This window comes from Salvelinus namaycush, chromosome 32, assembly GCF_016432855.1.
Source record: "Salvelinus namaycush isolate Seneca chromosome 32, SaNama_1.0, whole genome shotgun sequence".
In the NCBI taxonomy this organism is placed as follows: domain Eukaryota; kingdom Metazoa; phylum Chordata; class Actinopteri; order Salmoniformes; family Salmonidae; genus Salvelinus; species Salvelinus namaycush.
Genome location: NC_052338.1, coordinates 11,265,413 through 11,279,053, shown reverse-complemented (window position 1 = coordinate 11,279,053; position 13,641 = coordinate 11,265,413). Strand labels below are relative to the sequence as shown.

The following is a 13,641-nucleotide window of genomic DNA, read 5'->3' as shown; positions in this document are numbered from 1 at the left end:
AGATGTCAATAATGCAATGCATTGTGATGGACCATTTGCTTTGCTAATTTCTCTTGTGGGGCCTCACCATGTTAGGCTGTGCATTGGACATAATTTCTCTTGTCAGTAGGCATGTTTCCATTGATGCAGGTTAATTCGACAAAAGCAACGTCGCCCCCAAAAAAACTGACGTGTAATGGAAACGGCAGCTATAGGAGAAATATTCTAAACATTTTTGTCCATTCGACAACAATTCAGAATTAGGTGTTAATTATAAACCTCAAAGCCGAATTAGCTTTAGTATGGAGATAGCAACCTTACCCACATGCTTTACCAGTAAAGCACTTTTTTTTACCAGTTTGTATTTTGTTCATACTTTCTCACTGCTGAACCAACCAAGTTGTAGACCAAATTAGTCTGAGGGACTGAAGATGATGTTTAGACTGCTGAGCTAAAGCCCAGGTATCTTCAGGTCTCAGATGAGGTTACTGCTCATGCAACTTGCAAGTCAACTTAATTCCCTGAGTCAACCCAGTCCTGCCAATGAAAAATCGATGTTTTGTCCACAGAGTCCAGCCAGCTGTGTAGATAACTTGATGCTGCACTCTATATTTGAATGATTGGGAATTGTCTCATTGTTTGTTGCCTAGGATCACTGTTGGAAGGAGAGTGAGTGTGTCACAGAGAGACAGGCCCATCTTAGGAAGCTGGGAGAGAGGCAGACATATGTGCTGGCCTTCACGGAGAAAGCCCTGAAGAGTGAGGATCGCACCTCCCTGCTATCCTGCAAAAGATGGGTAGATAAAAAGTCCAATCTAAGATCAAATGTAACTTAGAATTACACTGAAGAAACACTCTGGTAAATATATAGGTAACATTAGAGCGAATACATGCTACTGCCCTGATCTGTTACCGTAAAACTTCAATTAATAGCCCAGCATTTATTTGCTTCACTGAACATTATTAGATTATTAAAGACGGGCATCTTCAGTATTTGAGCCAGGCGTCTATTTCTTTAATGCACACAGCTTTTGCTCAATAAAATATGGAAAAGACAACCATACTGTCTATTGTGACCAGTATAAACATTCTAATTACAAATCCATCGCGAATCAGACTTGCAAAGACTAGGCTGCCTATCATACACCCTCAGTTTTGGGCTTCATGGCGCCATGGCTAGCAACGATGACAGAAATAAAAAAACAAGTTTTAATGCACATGACTGGGAATATCAGCTGTGTCTGTGGCAACCTTGTAAAAAAAAAAAAAAAAAAAAAAAACGGTTTATTTGAAACGGGTGTTTATTTGAAACGGGTGTTTATTTGCCGAAATGTGTGCCGATGCCGGCTATTAAAAGGGAGACTGCGTTCAGTTGAAGTTTTTACGGTACATAAAAATGAATCTTGCCTTTCTTGACCCACCAGTGCTCAAGTTGTCTCACCATCTTGTTTCCTACCATCCTCTTTCCCCTTTTAGATCCACTCTGAGCTGCAAGGCGTTCTAGGCAAAAACCCCAGCACAGTGTCTACAATGAAGGAGCTGAAGCTCCACTGTGGCCAGGACATCCACCAAACCCTTGGATGTTTTGGTACGTATCAAAGCAATGTGATTTTTGATGCGTCTAGATTTGTCGGACTTATGAATAATGACATCTCTATGCAGTGATATTACTTTTTTGTTGGCTTGATGCCAGAAAGATTTTGTTACAGCTTAGAGAAAAATAGTAGAAGATGGTGGAAGTTGCACTCTTAATTAATGTGTATGTCATTCTGTTTTCGTTCAGGGGAAATTGTGACTAAGGAGGTTCCGTTTGCTCGGCTAAACCTGAGAAAGACTCTGGTTTGTCCCATTCAAATCAAGCCTCCCAAATTTTCTCTGGAACAGCAGAGAAACGGCAGAGCATCCTCAACATTGTCACCTTCATCCCAGGAAACCTCCAGTATGTCAGCGGGAAATGCTCCCCTCTCCCAATGTCAACCAACACTAATGCGCTCGCTTTCTTGCCCCCGGTCCTCCCCCTATCCACATGAACCAGAGAGACTGTCATTTTACCACTTTTCCCCTGACTCTCGCGGACCCTCTTTACAGGCACTATCCTCTTCCCGCTCTGACAGCCCTCTGTCCTTGTTCTCTACGTCTGCTGTGAATGCAACAGGTCCCCAGCGATGTGCTGTAAACACGGAAAACAATGACTGCTCGTCATTATCAGGGATTGCACTGGACACCCCTGTCCCATATCACGGGTATCAGGGTGGCTCCTCAAAGTCTGACCTGATGGGGGAACTTGTTTCCCGGGCCTTTCGTGTCAAAAGGAAAGCAGGGGATGAAAATGTGGGTCCTCAAATTAAACGAAGTTGTTTGCAGCCCTTGAAGGTACCAGCGGACTCCTCCTGTGAGAGGGTTCCCCCTATAGGTGCTGAAAAGCAGGCTGGGGACGTGGCTGCTACCGTTGTCATAGAAAGAGAAGCTACACCCAACATTACGGACCAGAATGCAACGGCTCCAGTGTACAGACAAGAAGCTACTAAGGCTTCAGGCAGCCGTCAATCACATTTGGTTGTTGGCAGGAGTGTCAAGACGGCCAATCAGGTGGTTTTAGCTCCCTTCACACTCCCTGTCACCGGGAACTCTGTCACTTGGGGCATGTCACCAGCTAATGCCACTCTTTTTCCTGGTACTGTGAACACTCCCCCCAGCTTTGGATATGTAAGGGCTGTCCCCCCATACTTGGTTTTGTCCAACAGCGCTCCAGTTTCTGGTCCCACTGGCGCTGTGGGCAGGCTTGACAATGGAAGCCTGGTCTTCATTCGTAATGACGTGCCCTTTTTCAACATCTTGAGCCATGTTAGAGGAGGTCAAAACCAAGTGCTAGCTGGTTCTGTCCCAGGAGGACTCCGCCCACCATGTCTGCCAGACCCCACCTCTCCAAAGAGCCCTATGGTTAGTTGTGAAGAAAGGTCTTTACTGTTAATTTCTCTCTTATCTATAGTATCTCCTAGTAGTTCATATCCCATAGTAGTTTGTGTGTTATTTTGCCTCCCATCTATTTACTTCCTCTCAAATCCATCTTCTGTCTGTTGGTCTCCCAAATCTCATTATATGCTAGTTTGTCGATTGTCCTGTTTTGTATCCTCAGTTAGGTCTTGTGTAGTTGAGTAAATAATGGAAAGTTTAAACGTTTTGCTAAATCACAATTTGGGAAACTTTAGAATGACTTCTGTAGTGCTACTTTATCTGAAGTATAAAAATTGTAGATCAGCTGTGAATAATTCATTATCATATCTGCATTTTGTAATGTAATTGGAACGTTTTTGAAAGCATGTATTTATTAATTTAATTAAGATCACACCTCTGGCCTTTGATAGTCTTAATCTCATTAATAAAGCACTATCACACCCTCTCAACAGGAAGCTCCTCAGTCCCAGTCCACTGGTCAAAAATATCCAATCAGAATTTTACAACGGGTAAAGAATCATATTTCAACAGTCCAGGACACCAAGCAGCCCGCCCAGAATGGCACTGCTCAGTCAGGATTGTGCAGAAAGGAATTTGTCAGCTCTGTACAAATGGAAATTGCCGAGACAGACGTTGACCTCATCCAGGCAGACCCAAATCCGACAGTCTTTGTCATGGAAGAATCCACGGAGACAGACATTGTCCATAATAAAACTGCCCAGCCAGACTTTGTCCAGAATGAGACCAACCAGGCCGAACTTGTCCAGACTGCATCTGACCAGACAGTACTTTTCCAGAATAAAACAGCCCAGATGGAAGTTGTTCCTGCTCAAGTAGTTGGAATCAAGGAGGAACAAACATTACGGACAGTTACAGGCCCAATGGAGTCTGTGACGACAGACATGCTTAACCCTGCCCAAACTGTGCCTGTCCAGATTAACCTTGTGCATTCTAACACTGTCCAAAGCGACATTGTGCATACTGAAACTGACCAGACCTACTTTGTCAACGTAAGCACACAAGTATCTGGGATCACGATCAAGGAAGAACCGCCAGCCACAGACAGCTTATCAGTTACAGGGCTAATGGAACCCATCAGAGTGATTATGCCTGACACACTACCTACTGAGACTGACCCTGTCCACACAAAAAGTGTTAATGTGACTGAAATTGTGCAAAGGGATTTTTCCCGGACTGGAAACCAGCCTGAAACGGTGCAGATGGACTCTGCCTTCATTGGAACGGTGCAGACGGACTCTGCCTTCATTGGAACGGTGCAGACGGACTCTGCCTTCATTGGAACGGTGCAGACGGACTCTGCCTTCATTGGAACGGTGCAGACGGACTCTGCCTTCATTGGAACGGTGCAGACGGACTCTGCCTTCATTGGAACGGTGCAGACGGACTCTGCCTTCATTGGAACGGTGCAGACGGACTCTGCCTTCATTGGAACGGTGCAGACGGACTCTGCCTTCATTGGAACGGTGCAGACGGATTCTGCCTTCATTGGAACGGTGCAGACGGACTCTGCCTTCATTGGAACGGTGCAGACGGATTCTGCCTTCATTGGAACGGTGCAGACGGATTCTGCCAGGGCAGAAACCTTGCAGAATGAAATTGTCCAGTCAAACTTCAATGAGACTGAAACTGTGCAGACGGACCCTGTCCTGACTGAACCAGTTTATGCAGTCCAGACAGACACTGTGCAGATGGAACCAGTCCACAGTGAAACTGTCCTTACCGGCATTGTGCAGACTGCGACTCTGCAGAGGTACCTAGCCCTAACTGACAGCACAGAGATTATTCAGACAGACATGTCAACCACCAATGAGGTATCCACAAATGACACTGTCAATGTGGTCAGTGTCCCCAGCTGCACTCAGGAAGTTGAACTTGACCTCACCCTTGACCTCAGCAATGATTTCTGCTCTCCGATAGTGGTAAGTGTTTTGCTTTTAGTCCAGATCTACCTAGTTAATGCCCTGAATCATAACTAACTCCAGCCTGTACAGTCTTTCTGCAGTCTCTTGCCCTTCATACCAAACAAAATTGGAAATATTTGTTATCCATTTATTTTCGTATAAACTCTTGTTGGTGTAGAGTGTAATGGTGTCGGAGTGTATTTAAACAATTTCATTTGAAGCATTTTAATGGCTAATATGATTTCTTTTTATTTCATCTGAGCGCTATGGCTGTCTCACTCTGTCCCAACACAACAGTAAAATGTAAACCATTTCTCTTGCTGTCATACAGGAGGAAGATGACAATATGGCTGATTTTGATGTCAGTGCTGCTGACAGTATTGAAGAGACTGGGTGCCAGGCGTCTGTTGGGCTTAATAGCAGGTGACAATCTTTCTATCCTTATTGTAACATTTGTCAACCAGAAAAACAGCACAAATCATTATTTTGGGCATGAATTATTTCAGTGTGATGGTGTGTAGCTTAATGGAGTTTGTACATGCATGCATATATCATATTGTGGGTTTAACCTCAGTGCATGGCTCTCTGTAGATTTCCGCAGGTGTCTTTGCTTTGGATGCCCATCCTTGACGCCCATGTTAGCGTCCCGCCAGCCCGCTTCCGCCTCCTCCCAGGGGTCAAAGGGCAGCAAACGGTCGTTCAGGTGATCCAGACGGATGCGCCGGTAAGGCCAACTTTCACAGTGTTGGTTTGAATGTGTTTTAATATCACATTTTCTTGCTGACACTGGTTTACACATCTTCCAGCAACCAGAGTCTCCTTGCTCCTCCATGTCGAGCCCAGACAGTCTGAGGAGCACCCACCAGCTACGCCCCCTCCTGGCCAGGAGGAAACACTGCACAGCATGTAGGATGTCAGGGAATCTCACCCTGTGTGTCGTGTGTGGACGGCGCTTCCACAGGGAGTGTCACATTCCACCCATCTATTCCTTATCAACGTAAGCTTGTTTAATTAAACAACTTAATTGCATTCTGAATGAGCAGTGATTTAAAAACCAGTCAAGTTTGGATACCTACTCATTCAAGGGTTTTTCTTTATTTTTACTATTTTATACATTGTAGAATAATGGTGAACACATTGAAGCTATGGAATAACACATGGAATCATATCGTAACCAAAAAAGTGTTAAACAAATCAAAAAAATATTTTACATTTTACTTTCTTCAAAGTAGCCACCCTTTGCCTTGATGACGGCTTTACACACTCTTGGCATTCTCTCAACCAGCTTCACGAGGAATGCTTTTCCAACCGTCTTGGAGTTCCCACATATGCTGAGCACGTGTTGGCTGCTTTTCCTTCACTCTGCGGTCCAACTCATCCCTAACCATCTCAATTGGGTTGAGGTTGTGTGATTGTGGAGGCCAGGTCATGTGATGCAGCACTCCATCACTCTCCTTTGTCAAATAGCCCTTACACAGCCTGGAGGTGTGTTTTGGGTCATTGTCCTGTTGAAAAACAAATTATAGTCCCATTAAGCCCAAACCAGATGGGATGGCGTATCGCTGCAGAATGCTGTGGTAGCCATGCTGGTTGTGTGCCTTAAATTCTAAATAAATCAGACAGTGTCACCAGCAAAGTACCCCCACACCATCTCACCACCTCCATGCTTCATGTTGGGAACCACACATGCGGAGATCATCCGTTCACCTACTCTGTGTTTCACAAAGACACGGCAGTTGGAACCAAAAATGTCACATTTTGACTCATCAGACCAAAGGACAGATTTCCACCGGTCTAATGTCTATTGCTCGTGTTTCTTGGCCCAAACAAGTCTCTTCTTCTTATTGGTGTCCTTTAGTAGTTAGTTATTTGCAGCAATTCGACCATGAAGGCCTGATTCACGCATTCTCCTCTGAACAGTTGTTGAGATGTGTCTGTTACTTGAACTCTGTGAAGCATTTATTTGGGCTGCAATTTCTGAGGCTGGTAACTCTAGTGAACTTATCCTCTGCAGCAGAGGTAACTCTGGGTCTTCCTTTCCTGTGGCGGTCCTCATGAGAGCCAGTTTCATCATCATACTTGATGGTTTGTGCGGCTGCACTTCAAAGTTCTGGACAATTTCTGGATTGACTGACCTTCATGTCTTAAAGTAATGCTTATTTGCTTATTTGAGCTATTCTTGCCATAATATGGACTTGGTCTTTTACCAAATAGGGCTATCTTCTATATACCACAACTGATTGGCTCAAACGCATTAAGAGGGAAAGAAATTCCACAAATTGACTTTGAACAAGGCACACCTGTTAATTGAATTGCATTCCAGGTGACTACCTCATGAAGCTGGTTGAGAGAATGCCAAGAGTATGCAAAGCTGTCAAAGGCAAAGAGTGGTTACTTTGAAGAATCTCAAACAAATCAATATATATTTTATATTTAATACTTTTCTTTGGATGCCATAACCCCACCGCCACCATGGGGCACTGTTCACAATGTTGACATCAGCAAACTGCTTGCCCACATGATGCTGTCTGCCATCTGGCCGGTACAGTTGAAACCAGGATTTATTCGTAAAGAGCATACTTCTCCAGCGTGTCAATGGCCATCGAAAGTGAGCATTTGCCCAGTGAAGTCGGTTACGACTCCAAACTGCAGTCAGTTCAAGACCTTGGTGAGGATGACGTGCATACAGATTAGCTTCCTGCGATGGTTTCTGTGCAGAAATTCTTCGGTTGTGCAAACCCGTTTCATCAGATTATACATGGTCTGCATTTGTGAGACCGGTTGGACCTACTGCCAATTTCTCTAAAACGACGGAGGCGGCTTATGGTAGAAAAATGAACATTATGAGAAAAAGAAAGAAACCCGCACACTGCTCTTGCTAGTATCACTGCTCTTTATTAAGTTTACGTATCGGCCTCATAAACATTAAATTATCTGGCAACAGCTCTGGTGGACATTCCTGCAGCCAGCATGCCAATTGCATGCTCCATCAACTTGAGACATCGGTAGCATTGTGTTCTGACAAAACTGCACATTTTAGTGGCCTTTTGTCCCCAGCACAAGGTGCACCTGTGTAATGACCATGCTGTTTAATCAGCTTCTTGATATGCCACACCTGGCAGGTGGATGGATTATCTTGGTAATGGAGAAATGCTCACTAAACGGGATGTTAAACAAATTTGTGCCCATAATTTGAGAGAAATAAGCTTATTGGCTTTATGGAACATTTCTGGGATCTTTTTTAAAATTTCAGCTCATGAAACATGGAACCAACACTTTACATGTTGTGTTTTTTTATATTTTTGTTCAGTGTATATTTATATATTTTTACTTCTTTATTACTTCAATAATTGGTTTCTTATTAGAATCTGTATTAGAGGTTTCACTGTGGGGCCCAAATAAAGCATTGAGATTTCTCTCTCTGTATTGGCCTGATGTATGTGATGCTGCTCTCCCAGTGAGAGTTGGCAGTGTATGCTGTGCCGGGACCTCTCTGATCTGGCGTTGCTGCAGGACTACAGTGGGACCGACGGGGAACTGTGTATGAGCCCTCCTGACCAAATGGTGAGCCTTTTTACTTTGTAGAGCATGTCTGGGCACGTCTGCTATCTTTCACTTGAATATGTGCATCTGTGTACACACATGACTGTGCATGCCCAGTTCTTTGTTTCAGCATGTCTACGCAGGTCTGGTATTGTTTACTGTGTCTGCTTCTAATACTTATTGACCGTGACCCTATTTTAATGGAAATGATCTGATTTTTAGATCCAGGAAATAATTTTTCATTGAAAGAAACAAGGGTAGAGTAAAAATGTCAACCATGTATTTCTGATATGACTAGGTCTTAATTGGTTATTTTAACCCAGACTCATCCAACCCAGCTTTTTTTAGTCTGGCTCTTAAATCACTATTGCTTCTGTTTGCCCACTCAAGGTGTTTTGTCTATTGTACTGTAAAGCAGTGTTACCCAACAGTACATATTTTTGTTGTGGCCCCAGACAAACTCACCTGATTCAACTCATTGAGGGCTTGATGATTAGTTGACAAGTTGAATCCGGTGTGCTTGTCTGGGGCTACAGCAAAAAATGTGTGTTGTTGGGGCTACAGGAGGACTGGAGTTGGGTAACACTGGTCTACAGTGTGGATTTGCTGGACCGTGTGTGTAAACCATCTCTTACCCTTTGGGGTTAACCCTACAGAGATGTGAGCGCTTACTACTCGTCCTTTTATGCAGACAGTGCAGCGTTGTCCTCTACAGACCAGCCAAGGTAATCGACAAGTGCAACTTACTGCATTTACCTTCACATCCTCAACATCCCTCTTAGTATTGTCATGGTGTTATCTATTAAAATGTCACAACACAGACTTTTCATGTTTATTACCATGTAGGTTGCTGACAAATGAGTCCTTTTAATGAAGTATGATTGTTTTTCAACTGTGTGTGTTGAATATACTGTATACAATTGCAGTTTGATGTTAGTCAGTTGTATTGCTTTGACTCTAGAGAAAAATAGTATTGAATATCTTCCTCTCCTTAGCTCTCTTCCCGGTCTTCTCACTACATTGACATCACCATGATACGGGGACGGTTGCTACGGAAACTGGTCCCCCCTTACTGCACCCCGTCGGAATTTGTGTCCGATATCTGGCTTCTCCTCCACACACTGTTGAAGAGCGTGAAGGTGAGGAGACTCACAATGGCTGTGTCCATGTCTCAGCTCACCCTGATTTCCTATAGAGAAATGCATATGATGGCTACAGTTCCATATGTAGGCCCTCATTTCCAAATGACTGTTTTCTTTGTCAATCCCTTAACTCCTACCTTTTACTTTACATTATGAGACAATTTGTCAGAGCTTTGCATTTGGAAAGCCGTACTCTATTGCTCTCTTTAGTCCTCAATAGTGATCTGGTTATGTTGCTCTTTCCCCTCTCTCTCGCACACTATTCCAAGTCAGTGGACCGACTTCAGGCATTTTTTGGGAAGGAGCTGGGCAAAACGTTTGAGGGGACCCTGCACCCTTCGCTGCTCGTCAATCCCCACCAAGGGGAGGCGGGGAGGAATGCGGAACAAGAGGGGGACAAGGAGAAAGTGACCATGAGGAAGAATCCGAGACCTCTCGAGGTAGAGCGTGCAGGCGAAGACATTTCACGCAGGACTCAATGAAAGGGAAAAGAAGCCTGTATTTGTATGTATTGATCTGAATTGCTTGCTGAACATGTTTGTACATACAGTTGCCTCCAAATATAATGGAACCACACTCGTCTTTAAAAATGTGGTTTCTAAAATAACATTTCATTTTTTGAAAATGGGTTTATTTGACCGCAACTGTAGTTGGTTACAAACACTGGGGATAAAGTGTTTCAAGTGTTTTTGTGTGTGTGCATCTTTATATTTCGTATCTATTTACAATAAACATTTTTGTGTGCATCTTTTGTATACGTCTAAACTCAGTGAAAATCTTACTGGGCGCTATTCAAACAGGACCATGGTAAGTTAAAATGTCCATAATATTACCACCACTGGGTGGCATTGGTCATCAGTAAATTGACAATGCTAAACATTGGTTACCCATCATATAGGTCCTCCTGTCTTTGATCTTATGACTGTACAGAGTGGGGTAACTTAATTGCAAGTTATTTTAGCGTCTACTTGTTTTTTTTGTAGACTATAAATTGTGTTCTGTTACCTCCCAAGATGATGGTTTCATATGAATTTGTGTCCATTTAACTGAACTCCAACATCTGTGAATATCAAACTGATACATTTGAAGGTTTAGAGAATTATGCTATTCTGTACATAGCAGCGGAGTGTAGTGGGGCTGCAGTACACCTGAAAAATCTGAATTTGTATTTATCACAAATAGTAGTGCACTGGGCCTTTAATAGTGCTGTATTAGCGGACCAATATAGCGTATGTAGTGCAGGCAAACACATTTTTTTCAGCACCCCCCCCCCCCCCACACACACACACACACTTAAATACAATCAAAAATAAAAACGCAGCAAACTACTTACCGCAGCTATGATTCTGTATTGTTAATCGCTGGGCACGAAGTTCTATATTAAGCGCATTGGTCTCTGACAAGCGCACAGTCCTCTCATTGGCCCGTAGGTTTTATCCATCAGAGAACCGGGCCCGCCTACTCCTTATAAATTGACAGACGGCACAATCCAATATATTTTACACTTAGTGTATCCTCCACGTTGAACAGACACGGAAAACGTTGCACCCTTTTAACAAATGGTTGTTTAACTAAATCCGCACACGCCACTACAACAAAACAATGGAAGGAAGTCAGCAAAAAGTGGAGGCTAATTTCTTACTACTTGGAGCTGAAAGCGTCGGTAAATCTGGTGAGAATAATTTTAATGAATCCTTGAAATGTTTTTGCACTTTTATTCATGACATTGACAGTCTTTGTGCACCATGAAGAGCATATATTTGTGATCATTGAAAGTAGACGAGTTATGATGGCCAAATGCAACGTAGAATGTCTTTCCTTGTGTAGGGATAATACATTTACTGATCAACATGTCTCATCAATTGCGCTATTTTCTATTTTCTGCCCTCAGCTCTCACGGTGCGGTTTCTCACTAGAAGGTTTATTGGCGAATACGGCGATATTGGTAAGTGCCGGTCTTTTGACTTGATCCATTGATAATGATATAATTGCATTCAAATCAAAAGGTTACAGTGGATCAAACCAAGTATCTAAATGGTCCGTTATTTTTGCCTTTACAGAATCCATCTACAGTCATACTGACAGAATAGACGGACGGGATATCTGCTTTAATATCTGGGACTCACTTTGCCCTCAGGTGAGGCAAAACATTGTATATCATTTGGGCTACATTATAATAACGTTATAATGGTAAAAAAAGACTTTGACTAGTGGATACTCCAGCAGTCAGGGCATTCTTGAGGTGTTTTATTAAACAAGGAGGTTAAAGGGTTTACTAAAGGAATGTATTATGTCTTCATGTGTTTTAGAATGATGAGGGCGCGGGACACATCAGCGACAGACAACTCCAGTGGGCGGACGGTTTCATCCTGGTTTACAGCATATGTGACCGTGCCAGCTTCAACGTGGTGCGGCAACAGGTGAAGCGCATCCGGCAAGCCAAAAGCAAATTCCCCGGCTCACCTCCCATCGTCATCGTAGGGAATAAACGCGACCTCCAGCATCGCCGCACCGTCTCCAGCGAGGAAGGACGCCTCCTCACTCTTTCCACCAACTGTGGCTTTTTCGAGATCTCTGCAGCGGAGACATACCACGGGGTACAGCTGGTATTTCACGAACTGCTCGACCTTATCCGAGAGGCGAGGGCGCTCAAGAAGGGGGCAGCTGGGATCAAAGGTATCGTGAGAAGCATGTCCGCCGTTTTCGGGAGGAAGAGAACTGAGTAGTTCCAATAGCCTAATATGAGAGACACTGAGATGATAGTTCTGCATCTAAACGGTCCGGGACTTGTCCGTGCGTGAAGTGGATCGTTACGTTTCCATATTGGAATAGGTCAGTGCGGCCTAACTGAATTCACGCTGCTTGGATTCTTACTCAAATGAGAAGATTGACAATCAAATCCTGTCGAACGGGCCTTTGGACAGTCTACTTACTGCAAAATAAATACTCTTGAGTGTCTGAGGTCAGCTGGACTAAAGTAGCATTACATGCCCTTAAATGTCCAATTATATTACATTGCCGTACAATGAATTGCCAACTGTAAAGCAAAGGGTATCGTGTTTAAATGCCTGGAAGAAGTATTGTGGAAAAATTATGCGCAATAGACAATTTCTTTCTCTTTACTAAACTGTATCAGTATGCAGAACGTTCTAAGGGTCAGGCCAGCTTGGCCTTGTCATTGGCACAATCCTTTTTTGGACTGTTGACAATCTATGCAAGAAACATGAGAATGTGTAGCTGTTTCACTCATTATAATGGTCTGATCATTAAACTTGCTGCCTCAGTTAGTATACATGTAGCTTTGTTGTGTTTCCATATATGCCACCAACATCACACTTCAAGGCATCTTGAAAGGCCAGGTATTGGGGGACCATTCTCTGTTCATCTTTATGATGTTAAATAATGTCAATACCGTCCATTTGTGTACTGTACATTTGATGTGTTCTAAGAATGCAGAGGCCCACTTTACTTTTTCATAGGGTTGTTCATGCACTGGACAAACGTCTTGTCTATTTCATTTAGTACTGATTCTATAAAAAATGTTTGGGAACTTTTCATGAATGAGAACTGAAGTCATGTTTGTTATACAAGTCATTAGACTTTAAGTGTACAAAGTGTACACACTACAGAACTTTGTCCTACGATTTCCTAATAAAATGTCAAACAAATGCTTAAGTACAATCTATATTTTTTCAAGCTCTATTTGTCAAGCCATGATGGAGATTAAAAAAAATAAAATTCACTTTAAGGGAACATCTTCTCACCCATTCTAGCTAGAGGTAAAGATGAACCAAACCACATCTCACTCCTCTCCCCAGATACTTCACGAATGACCTGAAAATGGATTGTCATTGAGCTGTCAACAGATCATCTCAACTAAGGTTTCCAAGGTTATTTGGACAGAAATCCATTCAATTCCATTATGTGAAGGGTGAAACACACCAAACGTAATGCAAAACCATTTTGAAAACACAAACATTTGACATTCCAAAAAGTTATCCCTTATCGTGCCCTCTCACAAATCAGAAATCTCTCAAAGAATTCTGTCAATGTAGCTCCAAGATTGCTGAACTGAGATTTCCAAGCCTAATCCCATAGAA

General features: G+C 43.1%; 1 protein-coding gene across 1 annotated transcript; it reads left to right on the top strand.

The window, feature by feature from the left end:
• Positions 1-9,188: 9,188 nt before the first annotated feature.
• On the top strand, positions 9,189-12,267 carry LOC120026900 (ras-related and estrogen-regulated growth inhibitor-like protein). The gene is made up of 5 exons (XM_038971633.1): positions 9,189-9,217; positions 11,128-11,213; positions 11,433-11,486; positions 11,602-11,678; positions 11,851-12,267. The coding sequence occupies exons 1-5, from the start codon at positions 9,189-9,191 to the stop codon at positions 12,265-12,267; spliced, it is 663 nt and encodes a 220-aa protein (XP_038827561.1).
• The last annotated feature ends 1,374 nt before the right edge of the window (positions 12,268-13,641 follow it).

Excerpts from the sequence above, each read along its gene's own strand:
- LOC120026900 (XM_038971633.1), top strand. The coding sequence starts at position 9,189 with ATGGTGTTATCTATTAAAATGTCACAACA. Across the intron at positions 11,214-11,432 it reads TGAAAGCGTCGGTAAATCTG|CTCTCACGGTGCGGTTTCTC; the intron begins GTGAGAATAATT and ends TTCTGCCCTCAG. Across the intron at positions 11,679-11,850 it reads GGGACTCACTTTGCCCTCAG|AATGATGAGGGCGCGGGACA; the intron begins GTGAGGCAAAAC and ends CATGTGTTTTAG.